This window comes from Engystomops pustulosus, chromosome 5 (assembly GCF_040894005.1).
Source record: "Engystomops pustulosus chromosome 5, aEngPut4.maternal, whole genome shotgun sequence".
NCBI classification, from domain to species: Eukaryota; Metazoa; Chordata; class Amphibia; order Anura; family Leptodactylidae; genus Engystomops; species Engystomops pustulosus.
The window spans coordinates 99377206-99404241 of record NC_092415.1 but is presented as its reverse complement, the minus strand read 5'-3'; the positions used below and the strand labels follow the sequence as shown (position 1 = coordinate 99404241).

Here is a 27036-nt window from a genome sequence, read left to right as displayed (position 1 = left end):
GGTGGGGAGCCGAGAGACAGGGGCTTGGACAGGCGAAAGCTTGCCTGGCAGCGGACCGCCAGCTCCATCCCAAGATTAGGCAGCCTCAGAGGCATCCATGCATACTGCCCCTGCTGTTTCCTGTCCATTTCACCTCCACGATCCTCCACAGCGTCCACCAATGTCTCCATGCGCAACTTTCAACTCTCTATACCCCAGACGCTGGAGCATGAGAGGATATGCAGCACATCCCCTTATCAAACGAGCTGTGTCAGGCAGAATTTTCAGGTATTTCACCAGATACATAATGGAACTCGGCGCATCTGTCGCCGCCATGCTGGAAACCTGAAGTTTCAATCACAGCAGCACAATATGTATGCCCCATACTGTCACTCTTAATCATGGAAGTCGTCTCCATGGCTGCCTCCACATGTCGTCCCCTTATCAAACGAGCTGTGTCAGGCTCATTTTTCGGGTGTTTCACCAGATACGTTATGGAACTTGGTCACTATGTCGTCACCATGCTGTGTTATCGACTAAATATACCGTCAACCTTTTGTTCACATAGGAAATCATTTCAGCGCTTCTTGCTCACCTCCTTTGGTTCCTCTCTGCCACCCATTAGTTTGAAGCCATTGAGTCCATTTGGGGTATGTCCACATGCCACTCTCTAGCCTGCCACTGCTGCCGCTGCCTCTGCATGCCGTATTCTATAGTGTCAAGGTCAATTATTGGATGTTTTAGATGCTATCTAGCCTCATATAGTCACTCTGTCATCGCCATTTTGGCATAATGGTGCGATTAAGCAGCCTCAGAGGCATCCATGCATGCTGCCCCTGCTGTTTCATGTCCATTTCCGTGGTGTTTCCATCATTTTCTGAGGTTTCAAGGTGTTTGGCCAAGCTTCCCTGTGCAGACCCTTTGTCCCCTTGAAAAATGCTTGAGTCTCCCATTGACTTCAATGGGGTACGTTATTCGAGACGAGCACTCGAGCATCGGGAAAAGTTCGTCTCGAATAACGAGCACCCGAGCATTTTAGTGTTCGCTCATCTCTATTTAAAAAATGTAAAAAATTGCTAAAATATTAAAAATTCAAATCACCCCCCTTTCCCTAGAACTGATATAAAACATAATAAACAGTAAAAATCACAAACACAATAGGTATCACCGCATCCCAAAATGCCCGATCTATCAAAATCTTAACATGGTTATTGATGGCAGTGACTTCCAAAACGGGAAATGGCGCCCAACAGACCCTTTTTTGATTTTGCATTTCCATTTTTCACTCCCCTCCTTCAAAAATATATAACTTTTTTATTTTTCCATGTAAAGAGCTATTTTTTGCTGAAAAAATTGCACTGCATAGTGACCATATTTAATATTCCATTCCATGCACTGGGAAGCGGAAAAAAATTCCAAATGCAGTGAAATAGATGAAAAAATACATTTGCGCCATATACTTGTAAGTTGGATTTTACGGCTTTCATTGTGAGCCCCAAATTACATGTCTCCTTCATTCTTTCCGTCAATATGATCATGGGGATACCAAATTTATATACGAGTAGAGTATATAGTTTGCTGCTATATATGCTGCTGAGGTATGAGATTGGGAAGTCATGCAGAGGCAGTGCAAGGGGGAAATTGTTAATGTGGGGTGCAGTGTGACATTTACATAATGTGGGGATGCAGGGGAGTGTGGGGTGCAGTGTGACATGGATGTAATGAGGGGGTGCAGGGGGTAATGAGGGGGTGCATCATGACATGAGTGTAATGTGGGGGGGCAACGTGGCATGGATGTTATGTGGGGTGCAGCGTGGCATGGATGTTATGTGGGGTGCAGCGTGGCATGGATGTTATGTGGGGTGCAGCATTACATGGATGTTATGCAGAGGTGCAGCTTCTGGATGTAACCAGTTGATTGCACTTGTATGATTGCACTTGTATTTCTGTATATGATAAAAACATCTGACAAACACACATAAAAACCAGAGGGCAACAGATCATGTGAAAATATAATATTTGTGTCATTCTCAAAACTTATGGCCATGACTGTATTTAACATTTATTTATGTATAAAGATGAATTTGGTAAACACTTTGAAAAAAATAGCTTTTTTCAAAATTCAAAATGTTCTGGTTTTTAAACTGATAGTAACAAATTTGTGAAGTAAGACTAACTAACGTTTACCATATCTCATTTTTGTGTTGGCGTAATTTTAGAAGTGTCCTTTTGTTTTAATATGACACTAGAAAATCACAAATCAAACAGAATTATTTAAATTTTCAAAAATGTTTTAGAATAAATAATTTTAGAGACCATTTCGTTTCTATATGGGTTTTGGAAGTTCTGTTAATAGAAAGCCCCCACATATAACCCCATTCTATTAACTTCACCCCTCAAACTATTCAAAACAGCAGGTAGGAAGCTTGTTAACCCTTTATGTATTTTACAGAAATTCAAAAAAAATGAAGGCTTTATTTCTAACTACCATTTGTCGTTTTTCAAAATTCCTTCACATTTTTAACTGAACCAAATAGGAGTGAATTCTTATAAACCCCTCACTGCAGCTATTTTTTGAGAAGTTTCCAGATCTCATTGATCTATCTACAAATCGAAAAATTCTTTGCCACTCCGACTGCATATTGGCCCGATTCCCATACCTCAAAAAAAATGTTGCCCTTAGTTTTGGACAAAAAAGCAGCGAAGGCATCAGAATCTCTCCACTTTGACAGGAAACGTACCTTAGCCGTTAGGAAATATAACCTAAAATTGGGAATCATGAGACCTCCTTCTCTATAGCTTTTATATAAGTATTTGAATTTAATCAGCACGTTTTCTCCTCCACATAAGTTTGTTGCTTAGTTTCTCAATCAGCCTGAACAACTTTTTCTCTATCCACAACTATTTTAATAAACCAATTCTGTCTGCTCTTGTTAGGGGAAGTTTCATCCAAATGGAAATCTTAGATCTAATATTTGCGATCATTTGCAACATGTCCAGCTCAACATATTTTTTTACACCAGCCGAGATCTGTACTCCCAAATATTCCATAGATTGATGTGGTTCCAGAAGCTTAAAACCATAATAATTCATCCAATGGGAGTAACACAGTTTTCTGATGATTCATTTCTAGACCAGATTTGGACCCAAATTCCTGAACTACTTGCATAGCTCTTGGGATGGATTTGGCTGAGTCTCCTAAACACAACAATATATCATCTGCATAACACAGTATTTTATCTGATCTTCCCTCACAGCCAAACCCAACCACATTTGAATAAAATCTAACCATAGTCACAAGAGGTTCAATAAAGATATTACCCTGGATGGTGCCCCTGTGCCGAAACACAGTCATTTACCAGAACACTTGCGATTGGGTCACTATATAAAAGCCAAACCCAACATATATTTTTCTCCAAAACCACAAGAAGGGCCACTAAACCCAGTTGAATGCCTTAGCTGCATCCAACGACAGGATGGATCGATCCCCTACATCCAAGCCCAATTGAATGTTCAGGAACAATCTGGGAAGATAATTATTAATAAATCTCCCTGGAATAAACCCTGCTTGATCCGAGTAGATAAGGTCGTTAATTACTCACTGTAGCCTCAGTGCTAAGATTTTGGCCAGAATTTTCACGTCGGTATTTATTAATGATAGTGGTATATATGACTCTCTCAAGCAGGGGAGTGAGCGGAATGATGTGGAGGAGAAGAAGAATTCATGAGTAGATTGAGGCACAGGCATACAGGCTGCTGCATCTATACACTGCACAGCATTTCATAGATATAATTCCAACCTGACTCTATCTGTCCTGGTGTTCACAATTTTAGTTGTCTCTGGTTCTGACTGCAAGTCTTCAGTGTTCAGATTCTTCTCATGAAAAGCTTCTCTGTCTGTACACTACAGTGCTGTCTGCCTTCTGCCCCTCACCCACTACAGACAAAGGCACTTCCTGCCGGCAAGCAGCATTGTGCGCTGTAGAGTTTACTTTAAAACTACAGACATGATAAGGTCTTTATGGTAGGAGAGTGGGAGGTGTAGCAGTGCTAACTCTGTGTGTGTTATAGATTAGATAGCAGAGTTCAGTGTGTTTTTGTGTCCTATATCCATCTCATAACTCTGATTTTTCCTCTCTATTTTTCTATGTATCAGTATGTACTAGTAGAGTATTCAGAAGCTAATTGAAAGTGTAGCTAGACCCTGTTTCCTGATAATCTAAGCACATTGTCAGCAGAGAGGAATCATTAAGTGTCTGCTTAGAGATTATCCTCCCACACTCTGGGATTTTACAATGACCATCACTGAGTAAAAGGAGCTAAAACAGCAATAAAACTGAGTAAAATTGTAAAGTATGGGGGTTCTAAATGATGTTTATTGTGTAAACATCACTAAGGGATGGCAATCCATATAAGATTATACATTTTTCACTAAAGTAAAGTGTCTGGGTTTTCATGTCAATACAAAACATATAAATATATACATATGTCTAGTTTATTATGGGGTATTGAGTGCTTGTTGATGAGAGGAAGCTTACATTTTTCAACATAGTTTGCAGCATAACCATGTAAAAAAGGGTCAGAAGAGTTTCAGAATGCACTGTATGTCAATGTGTATGAGCATTTTTCAAAGGGACCATGGTTCGGGAATAAAATGTGTTATTTAATTGAAAAAGAATGTCTTCTGATAAGTTAGCAGATGTATGCAAACATCTGCAATCTATTCTTCACTGTTCCGCGCGTATATTATCTCCTGACAAGTTAGCAGATGTGAAGAACAGTGAAGAATAGAATAAAAACAGTGAACACAGGATCATTTAAGTGAAAAACGCAGTGAAAAACACAATGAAGAATAGATTGCAGATGTTCGGCACATCTGCTTACTTGTCAGGAGATACGCTGTCCCGGGATCCGCTCCTCTTCTTCCACTGAAGTCTCCCCGATCTCTCTGCCGCTGCCCTGATGTCTCCGTGCTGCCGCTGCCCCGATGTCTCCGTGCTGCCCCGATGTCTCCGTGCTGCCCCGATGTCTCCGTTCTGCCCCGATGTCTCCGTGCTGCCGCTGCCCCGATGTCTCCGTGCTGCCACTGCCCTGATGTCTCCGTGCTGCCCCGATGTCTCCGTGCTGCCGCTGCCCTGATGTCTCCGTGCTGCCCCTATTTCTCCGTGCTGCCCCGATGTCTCCGTGTTGCCCTGATGTTTCCGTGCTGCCTCTGCCCCGATGTCTCCGTGCTGCCCCGATGTCTCCGTGCTGCCGCTACCCCGATGTCTCCGTGCTGCCCCGATGTCTCCGTGCTTCCCCGATGTCTCCGTGCTGCCCCGATGTCTCCATGCTGCCGCTACCCCGATGTCTCCGTGCTGCCCCGATGTCTCTGTGCTTCCCCGATGTCTCCGTGCTGCCCCGATGTCTCCGTGCTACCCGATGTCTCCATGCTGCCGCTGCCCCGATATTTCCATTCTGCCGCTGCCCCGATGTCTCCGTGCTGCCGCTACCCCGATGTCTCCGTGCTGCTCCCCGGTGTCTCTGTACTGTTCCCCAGTGTCTCTGTCCTGCTCACCGTGTTCTTCAATGTGTTCTTCACACATATATATTGTTCTTCACATACTATTTTGTTCGCACTGTTTCGCGCGCATCTTCCGACAAGTAAGCAGATCTGTAATCTATTCTTCACTGTGTTTTTCACTTAAATGATCCTGTGTTCACTATTTTTATTCTATTCTTCATTGTTCTTCACTGTGTTTTTTTAATTAAATGCTCGATCTCGAGCAGGGGAAATACTCGTCCGAGCAACGAGCCGTTTCGAGTACCTTAATACTCGAACGAGCATCAAGCTCGGACGAGTATACTCGCTCATCTCTAGTAAATACGATCTATGTATAGTCATATTATTATTCTTGCAGACCCTTAAGAAGACATTTTTATGTACTATAATTTAGCCTACTAATCCATTACACTGGGAAAGAAAAAAATAATACAGTGTCTCTAGTGAAAAAATAGATTTTTTTTCTTATTTACTCAGTCGTTATTAGTCACCTGTTGTTAAATAGGATACACTGCTGTAGATAATGAATTAATGTGATTCTCAGCACTTATGTTTTTGAGCCCTATGGAAATGAGAAATGTTCCTGTTTTATATAAATATGTAATTTCAGTAATTTATAATAACACTGTGATCTCTGTGCTAATTATAAAAGTAATAATGGCACTTCTCATACAAAACAACAACTTTTTTTCTTTGATTTTACAATAATATTTCTTTAAAATAGACATAACTAATAGTTAACAAGAAATGTTGTCTAGAAATTATTTATTATAATTATAGTTGAGTGATATTCATATATATGAATGTAAAATAAACAAGGGTGGGTAGATATATCCTATTGGCTCATAGTAATAGTCAGTTTAGTGATCAATTCCAAATACTGTTGTTCAACTCCATGTTAAGTGAGCCATATTAACTGTTACTGTGTCAACTATGGAAATCTTATATTAGGAAACCATGTGATAAAAGACAGTGGGGGTCATTTACTAAGGGCCCGATTCGCGTTTTCCCGATGTGTTACCCGAATATTTCCGATTTGCGCTGATTTTCCCCGTATTGCCCCAAGTTTTTGGCGCACGCGATCGGATTGTGGCGCATCGGCGCCGGCATGCATGCGACGGAAATCGGGGGGCGTGGCCGTACGAAAACCCAATGGATTCGGAAAAACCGCCGCATTTAAAAAAAAGTGTCGCTTGGCACGCACTTACCTTCACTTAGTCCGACTCGGTGTACTCCTGTCAGCATCGACATCTGGTGGACGTTGGAGGAACTGCCTTAGTGAATCGCCGGAAGACCCGAATCCACCGCAGAGAACACGCCGCTGGATCGCAAATGGGCCGGGTAAGTAAATCTGCCCCAATGTGATCATGATGTCATGATTGTGAAGTCACTATTTGTTAGAATCCTAAACTGAAGTTTTCCCAAAAGGAAATCTCCTGTAATCCTTAGCAACTAATGCATAAATCCAGGTGCTGTGGTAATTTTCTTATATTTGTTATCCACAGCCTCGTACCTTCTAGAATCAACTTTTAAAATAAAGCTATTGAGCATAAGGAGCTCTGGAGGATGTTACCAGAGCCCTCCAGGTTGTCTCACCCTTCTTCCTGCTCCCTCAGTACTTGGCAGTGAACACTTCATGCTCCTACAAGACCTAGATGCAAGCTCCTACAAGGCCCAGATCACTTGGGCTGACCCAATTGTGTGCTTCTTTTGGAGATTGCAGATGCCAGGGTAGCAGAGCTTTTTGGAACAAATAAACAAGATAAGATTTTATTTCCAGAGATATTAAACATGTGTATGTATATTTATTAATTTGTCACTTTTTCAAAATAAAAATGAAAAATGGATATTTCTTCTATTTTTTAATAAGGGGTGTGTATAACTACAGTATACAAAATGTATACTATTATAAGGTATCATAAACTGTCAGTACTAGCTGACAATTTGACATATGGCATGATGAGGCCCTTGGCTGTGAGTGCATGGGGTGCTGATGGAGAAAGAGCCCCTGCTCCTCTTTAAAGGGGTTATCTGGGTTTTAAAAATTACCTAGGGCCGGGCTGGGTAGGGCTAGTTAAACATAATAAACATGGACTTACCTCCTCCGGCGCCGCTGATGTCCCGCGCCGCGGTCCCTTCGATCCGTGCCCCTGTTTGTTTACAGGGGCACGGAAGCCGCGCACAGGGAGCTTCCGGTCCGTGATGTGGACGTCTCCTCCCATCCGTCCCTATATCTCAGCGTTGTAAGCGCTGGGAGATGGTGTCGCATGGGAGCATCCGGCTGGCTGGAAGCTCTCTGTGCGCACTTGTAATGAAACCGGTGCACAGAGAAGACCGGCCGCGGCGCAAGACATCGGCAGCACCGGAGGAGGTAAGTACATGTTTATTGTGTTGAAATAGCCCTCCCCAGCCCGGCCATAAGACATTTTTTAAACCCGGATAACCCCTTTAACATTTAAACGCCACTGTCAGCAGTGAAAGTGAAAGCTAAGTTGTTTCAGTATATACACTGACTGTGGCCATCAGAGCTTGATCTTGGCAATATTTCAGTGCCACACTGAGGTGAAAGATCCAGCCACAGCTTCAGTGGCTTACATGATCAATCAAGGTACTATAACTGTATGTTTGAAAGTAAGGTAACTCACGGTCACTTCAGATGATGTCAACCACATGATGTCACCTGATATCATCGTAATCTAAAATTATTATTCCTCCTTTAAAACATGCCATATGATTCCAATGCAAGCAAGACAGCTTTAAAGTATTGTAATCCAATTATGAAGAATAAAAACAAAAGATACATTGTTGATGTTTAAAACTTGACATAGTCTTAATCAAGACAGAATAATTATACTATTTGGCCAATCCCTAAAAGAATAGTACAGTATGGTACAAAGATACCTTTGCTCTCTCTATTGGAGGATGAGAAGAATTATTTTTACTGCATTTGTGGGCCCTTCATAGTGGTCTCTATTTATTAACTTAATGGTACAATTGCAGAAACTTGTAAAGTTCTACCTTTGCACCTGAAATTTTTGGGAGATTTCGTGAAATGAGAGCATAAAGAGGGCATTAAAGGTCACCTACCACCACGATTCTACCCATAAAGGTAGATCGGGTGGTAGGTGGATGTAACGGACGTGAGGATAGCTCTTTTTAGAGCTAATCCTCACGTCCCCGCTAACTTTTACTAAACTTTATTCCCTTGATATGTAAATTTACTTATGCGGCTACTGGGGCATAGAGTAGCCGGCCACGAGGCTACATGGCGCGGCTACTCCATGCCCCAGTAGCCACATTACTCCTCCTACCCTGTGTGTTCAGCGCGCAGCTCCTCGTAGCTACGCGCCCTCGCCTGACATGCTGGCGAGCAGCCACAGTTCCGAGGCCGGAGCTACTGCGCATGCGCAGAACTCCGGCTTGTCGGATGCTGCGCACCGCACACACAGGGTAGGAGGAGTAACGTGGCTACTGGGGCGCAGAGTAGCCGCGCCGTGTAGCCTCGTGCCCGGCTACTCCGCGCCCCAGTAGCCGCATAAGTAAATTTACATATTAAGGGAATAAAGTTTAGTAAAAGTTAGCGGGGATGTGAGGATTAGCTCTAAAAAGAGCTATCCTCACGTCCCTTACATCCACCTACCACCCGATCTACCTTTATAGGTAGAATCGTGGTGGTAGGTTCCCTTTAAGCCAGTCACCCATACAATGGATGCCATATGCATGAGCTAAAGTTAGAGTTGGGTATTGTAGAGTGAAGTGCTGCCAAAGGCATAGTTATAACATTTATGGGAAGCACTTTAGGATGGGCAAGAATAGACCTTAAGACGTGGAGAGCAGATTTCATGATGTCAAGGTTTTATAATGGGAAAATTGTGAGGCCTACCGTAATATCTGAAAGGACAGGAGTAACAATATGCATTTTTCAAAACCCACCCAGAGTTTGTTCTGATCTTCTAGCCACCAAACCTTAATATGGTCTGCTGGTCAGCCTGGTAGTATGCCTCCACTGATGGGGACCTAGTCCATCATCCGCTACCTTTCCAAAGGAAGGAGGTGAGATGTATTTAGATCTAAATAATTTGACAATTTGGGCTAAAGAATCGGTAAGTTTCAAAAGTAGTATAGTTTTTTTCGCATTACCATCTTTTTTAGGGCTGAAATCCTGCCTAACCATGAGATTGTGAGATTGTAATAAGATTATAATTGTTTCATTGCTAAAGCAAAAATCATAGGGAAGAGGAGTCACCCCTGCCTGGTGCCTTTAGTGATAATAAAAGAGAAAGAATTCCGCATGAATTGTACACACAATCTGAGGGTGATGTGTATAAGGCCAAAATTGCTCTCAAAAGTGGACTAGACAACCCAAATGACTTCAACGCCAGGCAAAGTTAACCCCACTGGAATGAATTGAATGCCTTCTCCACATCCAAAGTTAAAAGCAGAGAAAGTGTTCAACAAGCTTCAACAACAGCTATGATATTAACAAACATTGGTGTTCCTCTGCTGACCTTTAATGAACCTAACTTGGTCTGGATTTTCAACAGGAGGACATATGCCAATCTGGTTGCAATCACTAGGCTTCCCTGGTTTGGATAAAGTAATCAAGAGTGCCCGGGGCATCTCTGAAAGAATAATCACGGAGGACATGAATTCATTAAAAATTCTATTTAAGTATGGCACTAAAAGAGTTTTAAAGAGTTTAAAGGACATCTACCATTAGAACCAAGGATTGTAAACCAAGCACACTGACATACTGGTGTGCCCCTCTAGCAGGATATGTTCATCTTTTAACTAAAGACTTTTTAAAATTATGCAAATGGACTGAGGAGCCCCGTGCTCCATTGGTATTAATGTAGCCTGGAGCAGCTCAGGCTCATTTGCATAATAAGGACCAGATGATGACTAGCATTTACGGTGTCAGGTGGTGTGCTGCAATATAAGAGCAATATAGAAGAGTGGAGACCCAGTCTGCTTGCCTTGGTAGGAAGACAGTTAATTCCCTTCCTGGCCCCTCTGCATGCTTGTGTCTGAAGGTAGATAAGTACATCTCCCTGCTGTATGATACCAAGCCTGACTTTCCACCACATCAGTTATATTGGGTTTACAATTCTTTCTATAAGTGTAAAAGACTGCTTGATTTGCAATTCAAAGTTTTCTGGTGAGACTGGTGGTGGACTATAAGAGAAAGTGCTATGTTAATATTGAACAGCTTGTTCCTAACAGCTTTATACTGTAACTTTTCTCCTTGGGGAGGGTGGAAGAGAATTGTTTGATGTATGTGGTATACTTATCTTCCTACGTTAGAGAGGTTATCTTTTTGGAACCTGCATAATTGTATTTTCTCTAAAGGACAGAAACCCAACAAGTATATACTAAAACTGTCTGATCGTAAAAGGACTGTGCTTTGATCGATGAAATTTATGGTTTTACTCTCTATTAGGGGAGTGTATTGTAATGGAATGGTCCATACTGAGTTAACAGTTCCAATTTTATTATAAGGATTATAGGCCTGTATCACTGTTGAACACTGATATAAAAATGTCGGCGAAAGTACTATCCTAAGAATGCAGAAGATGATAGATGATCTGGTTCATCCACATCAATTTGGGTTTATTCCCAGAAGGTAAATTTCATCAAATTTTGAGTGCCTTTTTTGAATATACAGCTGGGATAGGAAGTGGGGGACTGCTCCATTCTGTCATTAGACGCAGCTAAGCCATCTGACAAGGTGGAGTGTCCCTTCCTCTGGTAATGTAAAGTTATCCCGGAGAAGCGTTGAAGGGAGATGTCAGCGCCGCGTGGATCCCCAATAACTACTATGCAGTAGTGATGATAAAATCTTGAGTTTTATTTAAAAGGATTAAGTTAAAATAGCAACGCGTTTCGGCCCTGAACAAGGGCCTTCGTCAGGCATATTTGTGGTGCGGTATACATTTTCTTTATATAGAGAAGGAAATGATTTCCTTCTCTATATAAAGAAAATGTATACCGCACCACAAATATGCCTGACGAAGGCCCTTGTTCAGGGCCGAAACGCGTTGCTATTTTAACTTAATCCTTTTAAATAAAACTCAAGATTTTATCATCACTACTGCATAGTAGTTATTGGGGATCCACGCGGCGCTGACATCTCCCTTCAACGCTTCTCCGGGATAACTTTACAGTATCACTCTGCCAATCCGCCTACTGGAACGGACACTGCAGACCAGAAGGGACCACTAGCTGCCGATGCATGGTATTCTCCAAAGCGCATTATTTGATGCCCCCAGGTGAGCGGCCATTTTCTCACTGCATGTAATTTAACCCATTCACGACTACTTCACGAGGTCAGCGCACCTCTCTTCCTCTTCTCTCCAGTATCAGTCCTTCCTCTGGTAAGTGATGTCTCAATTTAATATGGGGGCTAGTTTTATCTCTTGGGAGAAATTACTCTTTAATGCCCCTATAGCAAGGGGGGTGGTAAATGGTAATGTATCTGATAGATTTAAGCTTAGTAGGGGCACATGACAAAGGTGTTCCATATCTCCTTTGCTATTTGATATTTTCATAGAGTCACTTACAAGTATAATTAGGACTGACCCAGATATTAAAGGGTTTGGTTGTGAATGAGAATCTGATAAAATCCTACTTTATGCGGACAACATTTGGCTGTGTCTGGGGGATTCCAAGAGTCATTTATATAATTCAAGAGTTTGGATCTAGGTCAGGCCTAGATATAAATTGGCAAAACACAGTCCTTCTCCTATTAGAAAATACTATTTACGGTAAGCAATATGGTCTCACAGTTTGTAGGAGTGTAGATATCAGCTGAAATAAAAAAAAATATGTTGAATTTAATATAATTCCTATCATTTCTAAGATTAGATCTAAAATTTCAATATGGGAGAAATTACCTCTTTCCATGGTTGACAGAATTGGCCTTCTGAAGATTGTGGTATTTGTTTTGTAGCCTCACCAGAGGAGGAGAAACTCTTTCAACTAATTGAGCGACTAGTAAACAAATTAATTTGGGGCAGATAACACGTTAGGATGAAATTAAAATAGCTCTATAAAGGAAATCAGAGCTGGATTGCTATAAAAAAGATTAGTGCAATATCGGGGACATTAGGGTGTAGCCCGATTTGGCATAACAGGAATATAAGTGAGTTTTGGAAAATGACTGATCCTTGGGTTTGGGAATGACAGGGAACTACTAGGGTGACACACCTATTTAAAAAAAAACGGTGCTGTAACCCCTCTTCAAGAATTAAAATTAATTTTGGTAGTTAGTAAAAGTATGGATTTTTATTATTTGCAGATCTTAGATGCATATGCTAAAACAGAAAAAAAATCTTGTTTTGAGGTTATGTCAAACACAGTACTTGAGCTAAGGGATCTGGTTTTGCATACTTTTCCTGGCGGTTCATTCTAAAATCCAAGATAAATTGAAGTTCTCATTGCCCTTTTCTATGGAAATATTGGAATTGAATGATTTGGGTAATGATAATCTGCCAAAACTATTGAATATTCAAAAATATATTATTTGTAAGCTTTCTTTGATTGCAAAAATACTGATTGCAAGAAACTGGAAGAATGCAATTCCGCCTAATTTGAGACACTTGTTGGCTATGGTGGATAAAATTAAAATATACTACACAAGAATTTCATTGGAATAATAGGAAAAAGTCTGGGGACCTAAGTAAAGGAGAGGTGGAAGATAAAAGAAAAGAAAGCCTCTGTTTTTTAACCCCTGGATAGAGAGAGGGGGGAGGAGGAGAATTGCTTGGTTTTGTGATATTACAGTCAGTATTGTTAGTATTAATACTATTGTAAATGTGTTGTTACTTCCTGTATTATTTCACATATTTATTTTTATTTTTGTGGAAACTAAATAAAAATTTAGTAAAAAAAAATATAGAGTGCATTCCGCTAGAGCAGACACACACCAGTATGTCAGTGCACTTGGCTTACAATCCTTGATCCTGGTGGTAGATGGTGCACAGCAGTACACACCCCTGCCAGAGCCCTTTCAGGGGACTTCTTTTTTAGGGTCGTGATAGCTTTACTTACTTCTTGGGCATTAAAGGGAGCTGATATTGACTCCATTGTTTCAGGAGTTATTTGTGGTAAATTGAAGGACTCTAGAAATTGGCGGATATCGGATTCCATGGGCTGGTCCACTGATTTGTCAAATTTTAGGTTATAGAGGGAATTGCAATAGTGTCAGCAATGAGTCAGCAATGCTTGTGGGTTCATGACTGTAACACATTGGGGAACATTTACTTACCCATCCATGCGTGTTTCACGAGGTGCATTCCCCTAGAGAATGCACAGCTGCCACGATTCACTGAGATTGTGCGTCCGATTTCCTGCATGTGTCGCTTCCCCGCACAGGACCGCCGGAGTTCACCTTCTTCTTCCCAGTGCATGTAAGTGCTTGGCTTGCGACACAATTTTAAAGTTAAATTGCACGGTTTGTCTGAATCCGTCGGATCGTCTGACGGCCCGCCCCCCGATTTGTGTCGCAACAAAATCCAATCGCGTGCGACACAATCACCTTCTAAATCCCTGTCCCAGCGGTGCAATCCCCGAAAAGTCGGGAAACCCAATAGAAATGCAGCTGTGGGAACTTTAGCAAATAAGCCCCATTGTGCATTAAAGACATATGGTATGCATATTTTGTTAGCCTTGGCCTACAGCCATTTTGCTAGCAGTTCACTAGGCCCATTATCCATGAAAATCATAATGATGTGTATTTATGTATTTTACTGGCTAGTTAAAGAGGTATTCTGCTCTGGGCATTCACATTCAGTGGAAGATAATTTCTCATAAATGTAGTCATATGGTCCCTTAGAAACAAGACTGTGTCCCTGGATACGGGCACCTCTGCTGGAATGATTGCACAAAGAAACAAAAAGTTTTTGTATATAAAATGTCCTGGAGTTACTCCATGTCCCACAGCCATCCTGGAGTAATGAACGCTGAAGCCAGGTGATCGGGCAGGACTCAATGCATGTGTGGCCATTGCTGCCAGAGTGCAGGGTGGTCGCAACCGAGGAAGTCATCTCGTTTCTAAGGGACCATATCACTACATTCTTCAGTTCTAGCAGCAGAAAAGGATTGCTTGTTCAATCTATGCAGGGTAGACAATTTCCTAAGAAGGAAGCTGTCTTAAAAGGTGTAGACCTCTTTAGCTGAACTGGCTGCTTAATGAAGTGCCCCCTTAGTGTAGTGTACCATAAGATGGAGTCTCGAACCTCCCCATTACCGTTAATGTGAAGGTATTTTTTCATGGCTTGGATGGTGGAGGGGAAATATTTAGCATGTTGAAGTACATAATTGTTTATGTGCCATAGTGAGTTAGGGGGAAAATTAAACTCCTCTCTGAGATGGACAATGTAAAGGGAGAATGGTCACATAATTGTACCTATGGAGGTATCAGAGACCTTATATAAAAGGGCCTTATCTATGAGGAAATAATCTATTCTGTCATAGACTTTGGGTGGATTGAAAAAAATATCTCATAGATATCTTATAGATCATGGTGAAATATGATATTTGCATATGGGGTTGTTTCCTGCTGACAATGGATTGAAGTGAATTCCATTGACTGCAATATAACTTGCTTATAGTTGTCCAACCCCATTTATATTACACTTGAAAGTGACCCCACAGAGGCCTACAAAAATCAACTGATTGATATGACCAAGAAGTTTTCAACTAATGTGCAACACAAGATCAACCTTCTCATCCCAGAGGATCCCAGGCCATGCTGTTTCTATATGCTCCCCAAGATCCACAAAGATGGCAATCCAGAAAGGCCTATAATTTCTGGCACTGGCACCTTAACAGAAAGCATCTCAGGTTGGGTGGAAAATCTCCTAAAACCCCTGTCAGAAGTACTCCTAGCTACATCCAGGCACTACTGACCTTCTAAATAATCTCAAGACTGTAGGCCCATTTCCTTATGGTACAATTAAGGCCACCATGGATGTGGAATCTCTTTACACTAATATTCCCCATAAAGAATAGCGGCATGTCGGGCACATAAGGATAAGTACAAACTACCAACAGAACTGGTCATATAACTCATACAATTTGTGCTCAACCACAACTGTTTCTCATTTGGAGAGGATCTGTACCTACAGTCTATGGGAACATCAATGAATTCAAGGTGTGCACCACAGTATGCCAATCTTTTTTTGGCTGAACTGGAAGGTGCTTATTTACCTCCATGCACCACAAAACCCATGATCTACCTCATGATCTACCACCGTTATATTGATGACATTCATGGAGGCCCTGCTTCAATTCCTTGATAGCTACAACAACTTTCACTCCACCAAACTAAGCTTTCAGATAAGGAGGTACACTGTCTGGATACCACAATACAAATTAAAGACAGCCACTTAAACACAACAAAATTCCATAAACTAACAGACAGAACAGTGTACCTAAGAAATAACAGCTTCCACCCCAAACATACCAGACAGTCTATCCTATACAACCAGGCTATACTCTACATCTGTTTAAACAAGACAGATCTGGAAATACATCTCCTGGAGCTCAGGTCTGAATTTCTCCAGTTGGGTTAAAATCAAAAGTGACTGAAAACCAAATAAGAAAAGCAGCAGCCATCAACAGAGACCATTTACACACATATCAGGAAATCCGACAGGAGGCCAGAGTACCCCTAGTAGTCACTTACAGCCCACAACTGAAGATTCTACATCATATTGCCAAGGAACTCCAACCAATTCTGCATAAAGATACAACACTAAAAGAAATATTCCCAGTCCCTCCTCTCCTGCCTTCCGACAACCACAAAACCAGTAGCTGCACATTTCTCCAGAGAGAACCACACTATGGAAGATTTGTAGATAACAATTTTAATGGGACATGTTAAAACACAGAGAGAAAGGAAAAAAGCAATGCTGTTTAACATTAGGGCCATACATTAATGCTATGGTGTATTGGGTATTGTTGATAGTAGATATTATAAAAATATAGTAACCCTTCTAATTTATTAGCACAGATTGCTGAAAAAAGTGAGTCATGAAAGGAAATAAAGACTCTATAGTTAATGTACAAAAACAAGTGTGGAGTCCCCCAGTAAAACACCCCACAGGGGTCAAAATACTGTGCATCTTTTGCCATAAGTAGATGGTGTGTCAGAAATCATATCTGATCGAAACAGAGTAAAAACTAAGACAAACTCAAATGTCCTAGAACAGACAACCAATAAACAGTGTAGCTTACATAAAAACAGCGTAATCTATCATGTCGGGATCAGGTTGCAGGCCAACCAAATAGGTGTACTAACAGTGGTGTTGATGGAATGTGCATAGCTTTGTAAAACTGTACCTGGCACCTGCATGGGCAGCATAGGAAAGTTATTACTCTAAAGTGGAGGCTGTTCCTTGAGAACGGTTCTCAATACCTGCCAATTTAGCTTTCATGGACTCCAATTACTCCTCAATAGTGGTTATTACATGCACATTGTTGTGGGCAGGGGCTAGCTCTGCTACTTTAGTTTCAATAGTTGAAGCATGTTCACCTAATCGGTTAACCTCTGACTTGATGGACTGAATAGTGAGGTGAAACTTCTTAGTTATATTTGCCTGTAGCTCAGCCAAAAGTCAAAAGCTGACTCTAATGGCGCTTTTGTAGCTGTACTCCCAGTAGGTGGAAGAGTATTCATACCAGAGGAGATCTGTGGATGACCATGAGACACCTGTTGTGGAGTGGCCCTGAGCAGGAGAGTTGGTGTAGCCAGGACCTTAATATCAAGGAATGTCTTTTGCTCAGCCTCCAATGCTGGACTGCTGGGTGATGAATCCAGGACTAATAGTGGTTTGGATAGAAGCAGGTCACTCTTGATTGATGGAGGGTAAATGGCAGGGGTTTGCTTGGTTGTTCTGCCATAGTTGCCACCATGTGGACGGAGCCATTTTGAGGAATTTCAGCTACCAGGAAGAAAAAAGGGTTTTCTATTGGCAGCTCTTTTTCATGGCCACAACGGTCATCAGGCTTTTGGACCTTTTGGGTGAGTTTCTACCTTTGTACAATATGCTTTATGCAGCTTTATACCACCAAGCAATGGAGCCAGCGCATTACACATCTGTCTCCATGCACAGCAGGACTCACCCTTGCCAGACCTCATCACACTTTTATAAATTTAATAAAACTATTGATTTAACTTTAGAACTTTTATATAAATCTGCCCTGTTGTTCTTGAAGTTAAAAAAATATATATATTTCTCGACTATACCCTTTTGACATACTGTACATAATTTGGTAATTTTTCTCATAATCCAGATGTAGCAAATCTTACAATGACAAATAAAGTATTAACATCACTATGGTATATACTGTTATTTGGCATTTTCATTGGCTTTTCAATGGCTTTCATTATCAAATATATAAGATTTCATGGCACAGAAAATAATGATGTTAAACTTTGCAAAGTCTGTACATCAGTATCTTGCATAAATTACAACATAGCCAGACAGAAAAGATGCTTGGATGTACAGCAGACATCCAGTCTCCCAGACGCTGCAAAAAACTGCCAAAAATGGCTGGTTTCTGCCAGAGTTTGAGGGTAGCAAAAAGAAGCAACCATATCAAAAACATTCAGCAGATTCAAAATCAAGTGGTTTCTCCCGTATCCTGTGGAAAAATGATATTGTTTGTAGTGGATAAAAACCCTTTAATAATAATTCCTTTATTTATATAGATATAATAGATTACACAGAGTTTGCCAAATCAGTTTAATCTCTTTTCTTAAAATATTATGATCCAGCCATTAAAAATCACAATACAAACCACAGCTTAACTGGAAAAAGGGTAAGATGCTGCAAACATTGTCATTTCACATAATTTGACTATTCTTAGGTGACCTTGTTGTGGTTTAAGGATTACGAATCTGAAGTTCCTTTATATGTAATCAAGGTAATGTTTTGTGTTTTCCCCTATCAGAATCACAAGAGTGCTGTATCAGTTTATGTAACCTGGTAGAACATGCAAGCAAATCAATAATGCATTATTCATTTCTTCCAATCTGTCATTTGGCCTGCACTTTATGAATAAGATAAAATGAGACCTCAGGTAGAACACAGCTGTGGGCAATCACATTAATCTGTCCAAGGCCTTTTGTTATTGTGCCCCAAGTATCAAAATTAGTTTTACTTGTACAAAATTGCATATTTTATGTGCCAGTTCACTCAAACTGGCATATGATTTATATATTTCATTACATCTGTTATTTAACCACTTCGTTCCGGTGACAGTTTAATTACCTTTTGTACAGTGGTTACCATATGCAGTTCTATCAGTGTAGCTTTCTTCTAATGACAGGTCAATAAAATTCCTTAACTAACGAAATTAACAAAAGAAGTTGCTTCTTATAATTAAAAGCATTGTAAATGACTAGAAAATTGCCCCAGGTAGTCTAAGTAGCTCCAATATATCTCCTTAACCTATCATAATGCTGCATAATGGTTTTTACTAGCAGTCAAGATGGTCAACTTTTTATGGTTCTGCAAAGCATGTCTAGTGGAGGGCTGTATTATTCTTATTTGCCTATGGACTGCTGTTGTGCTTACAGAAATTGTTGGCTGATTTGTATATCCAAGAAGATATGATTATCTATTCATTGCTTCATTAGTTTGGGACCAGTGTGTTTATGATCCAATTCTAGAAGTATTTTGGACTTGATAGATGCCTCTTACTAATTTCAATCACAGCTTTGAGGGTTAAAACTTCTTCGCTTTATTTGATCCAAGCCAATACATATTTAGAACAGAAACCCTGTGGTATCTCCTTGGACAAAGCTTCCAGATTTTTATTTTATACATCCATTAAACTCCACATTCAAGGCTGTGTGGTAGGTGTAGCAGCCTGCACGTTTCAAACTAAAATTTAATTGGTCATGGCATGTTATAGTTTATACTGGTAAGAAACAATAGGAATGAGGGCCCCGCTCACAAGAGCTTACAGACTATAAGGATGAAGGAATGACATAGAAGGTAATTAGTAAAATGGTTGAGCCATTCTTTAAGGGATAAATAAACAGATAAATAATACAGAATAAACCAGTCACCAGCCCATATCTATATTTACAGAAAGCAGGGTGCCTCTGTCTGTATAGTAGCATGTGTAAGGATTTTAAGGTAGGTAGTAGCTGGGTTGCGTTCAGCTACAACCACGTGTACAAGCACGGTCCAAAAGAGCACGGACACTCAATCCAGTTGAGATTCAGCAAATGTGCAAACAGGTGTGGTCCAGCTTCAATCTAGACGAGACTTGGCTTGCTTGTTAAAACATTTTCATTTTATTTAGAAAAAAATTAAAAAGTGGACATACATCGGAGGATAATCCAACGCATTTCGGACGCTACCGCGTCCTTAGTAAAGGATTTTAAGTGGTGAGGGATTACATAGACAGGAGGAAAAATCAGTGGAGGTTCTGATGAGGAGTTTCCGCCAATTGAACCCCCTGGCTAGAGGTTTAACACATTCTATGCCAAATAAGCAGAACAAACTGATGTTATCATTGAGCACTTTAATATGGTGCTTAGCTGCTCCTGAAGCTGACTTATTGCCAATAAATATGCTAGTTAAATGTTTGGCTTGGATAGTATTATGCATCCTATATACATAGGGGCTAATTTACTACATTCCCGCGGCCGCATTTCCATTGGGTTTTCGGCATTTCGGGGGATCGTGCCAGGGATTGCGACACACGTGATCAGATTCTGTTACAATAGCGGAAACTTTCACGTGACACAAATCAGGGGTCAAGCAGATGGACGACCCGACAGATTCGGACAACACACGGGATTTAACATTTAAAATTGTGTTGCATCCAATGCACTTACATACCCCGGGAGGAAGATGGTGAACTCCGCCGGACCTGATCGGGAAGGACACATGCAGGAAATCAGACGCAGGATCTTCATGAATCGCGGCAGATGGGCATTCCGGCAGACAGCGCACCTCGGGGATCACGCAGGGACCAGGTAAGTAAATGTGCCCCATAATGTCACAACATATGCATGTGATAACAAACAACAAATGATGTGTGTTATAATTCATGAAGGAAGATATATCAAAATGACTTCCAGAACTAGGTCTGAACGGACAGTTTTTTGCTATAGTCTCCGCTGTTAAAAGACTATACTAAATGTTGGGGGTCGGGCTTTCAGACCCCACCAGCACCACTCATAACCCTCTCTCCGCCACTGTTACACCCAAGGGTATGGGGATCGGAGAGGCACAACAACTGGTTAAAAGGGGGGAAAATGTGCTTTCTCTGAAATAAAACTGACAGAGATGGCATAATGAGGATCCCCCAATTATTCTGAGGTGCAATGTAAATTAATATTGTTGCTATTGATGGAGTTGATAAACTCCTCCCACATTAACAACAAGTCACCCACATAATGTTGTGTGAGAATAGAAAAAAACTCCTTCCACAATGCTACAAGCAATATGGATAATTAAGGTAAGAATTTGGACAACATTGCAGTGCCATGAATTTGCAAAAAGCATTTCCTGTAAAATACAATGTTATTGTGATGTAACAGAAATTAAAAGTTCCATGGTCAATAAATACTATAATTCTGAACTGAACAAACTGTATTTGTGAACATGATATTCGAATTCTGTTATATAATGTAAAATACCCAAAAGACAGAGGATATGTCGGTGTTCCCACACATTCATGGACACAAATCGTCTGGTAGTCATGTCATGTTTGAGCTCTAAATTGGAGCTGCCAACACAGAAAGGAATGGAGTGGCACATTCTAATGAATCATGTGTAAAGACACCATATACGACAATAAAGTGGCTTTGTAGTATATGTTTTGAATGATCAGACTGTCTAGGTGTCAGTATTCGGGATCAGTGGATCCTCTGGACCCCGTGGGAGGTGGTACTGGCCGACACATGGGACCGGAATCAAAATGGCACCTGGTCTTCACCAAAGCCCCAAATCGGGATGGTCTTGCTGCAGCGGGGTACCAACAGGTCGTTCCACAGGTGCGACTAGCCCACGGTGGCAGGTCAAGGTACCTTAGCAGAAGACTCGTGGTCATGTTCAGGCACAGGGTCAGGGTAGGCAGCACAGATGCCAGGTGAAGTCTAATCCGGGGTCAGCAAAGGGAGGTTCAGGCAGATGGGAACGGGAACACGGGAATGGACAGAAACACACAGGAGCACGGGAAGAGGAATGCAGGAACACACAGGAGCAGAGGAACTGGAACGCAGGAACACACAGGAACACGGAAACTCAAGACCAGGATCACACAGGAATGCAGGAATATCGCAGGGGAGCTTTCTCTAAGGCGTAGGTACATAGATCTGGCAGTGAGTGCAGGAAGTGGCAGGCTTAAATAATTTAGCTGAAAATGGGCAACGCGAATTAACGGTGTGTTGGCCCTTTAAATTTACAGAAGGCGGCACGCGCACCCTAGGAGGTGGAGACACGTGTGCTGCACTGCCAGCGCTGGATCACGGCGAGGTGAGTGACTCGCTGGAGGACCAGGGCAGCAGCGGAGAGGAGCACGGGTGCGCCTGCGACGTCAACCTCAGGCCGGGTGAGAACGGGAGCAGATGAAAAGGCAGATTTTACCTTGGTGAAAGTGTCTTCAGCCACCGGAGGCCAGTTCCTAGGGTTGGCGTTCTTTTTGATCAGCACTACAATGGGAGACACCAGGGAGGAAAAATGTTGGATGAATTACCGGTAGTAATTGGCGAATACCAGGAATCTCTGGATAGCTCATAGTCCCACTGGACACGACCAGTGAAGTATTGCAGATACCTTGGCAGCATCAGTCCCTTGTCTGAAATAATATATCCAAGGAATGGGAGATTCTTCTGATGGAATTGGCCCTTCTCGAACTTGGCATATAGGCAATTGGCCCTTAGGCGCCTGAGAACCTGCCCTATATGGGCCTGATGGGGAGAACACCAGTATGTCATCCAGGTAGACCATGAAACAGGTATAAAGTAAAACTCTGAATATGTCATTAACAAAGTCCTGGAACACTGCCGGTGCATTACAGAGACCAAAGGGCATAATAAGATATTTGAAGTGCCCATCTCGAGTATTGAAGGCGGTCTTCCATTCATCACCTACACTTATGGCATAAAACACCACTTTTATGCCATTTTATATCACGTAAAATGCCTCTTACACAGCTTCATACATTGAAGTATGGAAAAGTTATTAGCATGAATAGATTCAAACAGAAACTCTCAAAAAATTAATGGGTGGCTGCCCACCTGTTAACTTGGCCTGTTCAAATTTTGTAATAGCTTTCAATTTAATTTCAATATATGTAACCTCTAACCTCATAGGTCCGGTGTCCCTAACCTTATTCCATTCAGACCTGAGGTAGACCCAGGTTGAGGTGTGAAACGCGTAGTCTTTTATTGTGCACTTTCAAATAAATGGATTTCACTGGACAAAACGAAACATTCCAACACCATTTGTAAACACCCCCCTTTTACCCAAAGCTGGTATGTCATTTGACTTGCTGCTATCGATTGTATTGGTAGGATAAAATTAGCATGAAAGAAATGAACTTGTAAGTGACTCAATTGATATGGCAGTTTAGTGCCTTGTTCACATAAATTTTACAACAGGAACCTTATAATTTGCCAAAAAGTGCGTCACCCAATAACAGTTACCAATAACAAGGCCACGGCAATATGCAATGAAAGTTAAAAAGGGGAATAGATGTGGCACATCCAATAAAAACGACTTTTATTCTTCTTACAGTATAAAGGTTGCGCGGTGTGAATGTAGGCGAGCCACCTATGTGTTTGTAAGCCGAAGCGTGTAGGTGGCTCGCCTACATTCACACCGCACAACCTTTTTAATGTAAGAAGAATAAAAGTCGCTTTTATTGGATGTGCCACGTGTACTCCCCCTTTTTTTGGATTCTCTTGGATTAAAAAGCCAGCAAGACGCCGAGCACTCCGCAACAAGCCTCCACTGCCTCAAGACCGCCTCATGCAAACAGGGTATGTGAGACAACTTTTTCTCTTTTTCTTTTTTCTCTGTATATGAAAGTTAAAAAGGTTTTCTCACAGCAAAAATAATGATCCTGTTGGAATGAAACTATGTCTACATGTGGTCTCAGTAAAATAAGCCATTTTAACAGACCGTTTTATCAGTGTCATAGAAATGAATTGAATGGTGACAATGCATGAACATTTCTGTTTTTGTTATGTCAGGAAGTCCTTACAATAAGACCCTAGTGGTCAGACATTTATTTCATATTTATAGAAGATAAATATTATTGGCAAATACAAAACAAAGTTCCATATTACTGCAACCCTTAGAAGACTTCTGTGGTGCATGGAATAGCCTGAGGCTTCAAAGGTGAATATGCAACAAAAGAAAGGGATCCAGCATTCCAAGGATCAGCTTGAAGAAAATCTGTCCATCATTATTAAAAACTTAGCAGCACATACAAGGTGGACTTCATTAGAAGATGGACGTGTTTTAACAATTTCTGTTTTAGTCATGAACTCATATGAACAAATTCCAAATTACTAGAAATTACCTTTCCCTGACCATGTGACACAGGTAGGAGGGATTATACAATTAAAACCATATGGGGAATTAACGCCTAACTAGTTCAAGAGCAATGATCTGCTCCCAAGAAATTCAAAATACAGCACTCACAGGTAAGTGTGAACAGGGCATATATGCAGAGCAAAAAGCAAGAAAATTTTTCACTACTATATGAGAAACCAGCGTGTAGCTATGATCAAGACATGGGGTTCAATCACTAAATTTGAAAATATATACAATACAATACAATAAAGCTTTATTGATCCCTTAGGAAATTGTGGTGTACATGGCTCCAGCATTTAGAGTACACAAAAGAAAAATCATAGGCAGTCAGAAACACAAACGATAACACAGAAGTGCACTGGATGTTTCAACATCTGATTTGTAAACTGATCTGACTTAAAGGGAACCTGTCACCAGGAGACCCATTTTTAACACTCCGCCCTTCCCCACTGAGCATAGTACATACACTGCCAAAGAGATTTTGTATAAAAAATAGGTTTTACAGAAAAAAAGATATGTTATGTAGTACCTTTCAATGCCATGTTCTCTGTGATTAAGCACTTTTCAATTGGGAGTGGCTATAGAGGAGCAGTTTCTCTCCCACCCTTGGGAAACTGCTCCTCCATTAATATTTATTTAATAGATAAAACTATGTGACCCTGCATGATTTTAAAGTGGTGTAAAGCCATTGGTGCTTGGTCCATCAGACCAGAGTAATTATTTTATTTAGGTAGCAGATTAAAGAAAAGTGTCAGAAGGTAAGTGCAGGCAGAAAATCTTATGCTGCACAAGATTCATATATGTGTGTGGTGCTTGATCATAAATCTGTAGTAGTTTAATACTGTCTAGTCGTACTTTGCACCATATGTTGCAGCAACTTAAAGTAACACCTGAGGACAGAATTCTGTCAAGCCGGCATTAGTTTTGGCACACACACTTATTTTGGTAAGAGGCCATGCTCCCTTTCATTGTCGTGCCCCTTTATCAAATTAGTCATAGAAGTGCCAGAAAACTGTCTTCAAGAGGACCTGTCACCAGATTTTGACCCCCCCTGACTAGCAATGTCTGCTGATAAAGGGTTACAAGTCCTCCCCATAACACCTAAAATTAGCAGCCACTGAGGCTACCTTAATTACAGTCATTTTTCTGATATACAAATTAGCTTCTCTAACTCATCTCTGGCAGCCTGAGAGAGGAGAAGAGTCAGATATACTAGTGAACCATGCCCCATTATTCTTGTGTCTCTTCAAATCGCTGCCTTGCCTCCTTGTACTTATGGACCGACTGCAGATATTCAACTACAGACATATAAAGCTCCATGTACAGATGGGAAATATTGTGTCAGTTTTTTTACACTGTGCCTTGTGTTACATTCATGACATGTGACTAGTGACATCATCACAGGTCTCTCAGGCTTCGAAGATTAGAACACTGTACGCCATGTATGTGATTACATGAAATCAGAGCAGCCCCCATGGAGGATGCAGAGGAGAAGTCCATGGATGCTGCAGTGACTTCATGTGGTCAGATACATGCATGGGGTTCAGTTTGCTATGATTAAGAAGCTAAAGTACCTGAGATGATGTCACTCTGGTCACATGACATGAACTGGTACTAGTAAGGAGGCATAAGACATGAGGAGGAGTACATGGGAGGAACTGGAAGAGCAGGACACGCCCCCCTCTGATGCCGGGTAATATAAGATAAAGGTGATTTATGAGGATGTATGGGAAACAACTTTTAGCTAAAAGAAGGGTGTCAGTGAGTTACTAGAGATCTATAGAAACCTGTCATTGGATGTATATGTGCATATTTGGTGACAGGATCCCTTTAAATAACTGTTCCAGACAGTTTTAAGTGCAAACTATGACAGAGTTCTGTTGTGGACAGATTAATAAATCTGTTATTTTGATTTTTTTTTCTGGAAAATCAATTTAAGGTGCAACTTGCTAATAATAAAAGTAACTTTTAAACTAATGTGCAACAAAATCAAAGAATAGCAGGACAAACAGGTGATGAATATTTAGGGAAGTCTGTAGAAATTTTTACTGCATGCTGCAGTACAAGACTAACGTCTCCATGATCTTCTAAAGTGATGCAGGCCCTGCTCTACATAACATCATTTAATAACTGCATCCCTTCTGAATATCTTTTACCAGTGCCAATTTGTCTTTAAAAATTCTAATTTCTGTGTGAATCCTTAACCGGGAACCTGTTCCGGTAAAACAGTACTTTAAGAATTTTTTTCTTAACAATAAGACAGCCAACTGCTTTTAAAATGATGCAGTATGTGCAGCTTTAAACATTATTGTCCATTACTTATGAAAGATGGTTAAACTGAAATAATTTTTTGCGTTAAAATGCATAATGCAGAATAATCCTAATTGTTTTATCTTTACTCACCAACTGGAGACATTTCAGGAACGCTGGCAACATAAGGACCTTCCAAAAACTTTGGTTCATTATCGTTGATGTCCTGAACTTTTATTATGAATTCAGATTCTGGTTCCACTGGTTTTCCTGTATCTTTAGCCACAGCTTGGGCACGTAATGTATAGAATGGTTTTTCTTCTCTGTCCAGACTTTTAATAGCATGAATATCACCTGTTGTGTCATCAATTGTAAAAATAGTACCAGCTCCATCACCTAAAAGGGTATATTTCACCGATCCAATTTTCTTCTCCAAGTCAGAGTGAAGCTATAAACAGAAGTGGAAGAGATCAAATGTTTAAAAGCTGGTCTACAATTTAAATAGTACAACATGTTTTGCTTTTTAATAAGGTTACCTCTTTCATAAGACCGGACTTGGTGATATTTAGGAGTGTTTTAAACAACCACCATTTTTATAAAAAGAAAAACAAACACAACAAATACCCCCACAGATCTTACATGGCTTTAAATAGCTTTTCTTTTATTGATTTTTTTTATTTTATTGTTTTAATTTAC

The 27036-nt window shown here is 40.8% G+C and overlaps 1 protein-coding gene across 6 annotated transcripts in view; it reads right to left on the bottom strand.

Moving 5' to 3' along the window:
* CDH12 (cadherin 12) overlaps positions 1-27036 on the bottom strand; it is a 508006-nt gene that overhangs the window by 90417 nt on the left and 390553 nt on the right. For all 6 annotated transcript variants that reach the window (XM_072152753.1, XM_072152755.1, XM_072152752.1 and 3 more), the window contains one exon: positions 26494-26788. In XM_072152753.1, the coding sequence (XP_072008854.1) occupies positions 26494-26788 (295 nt within the window). The remainder of the gene's footprint in view (positions 1-26493; positions 26789-27036) is intronic.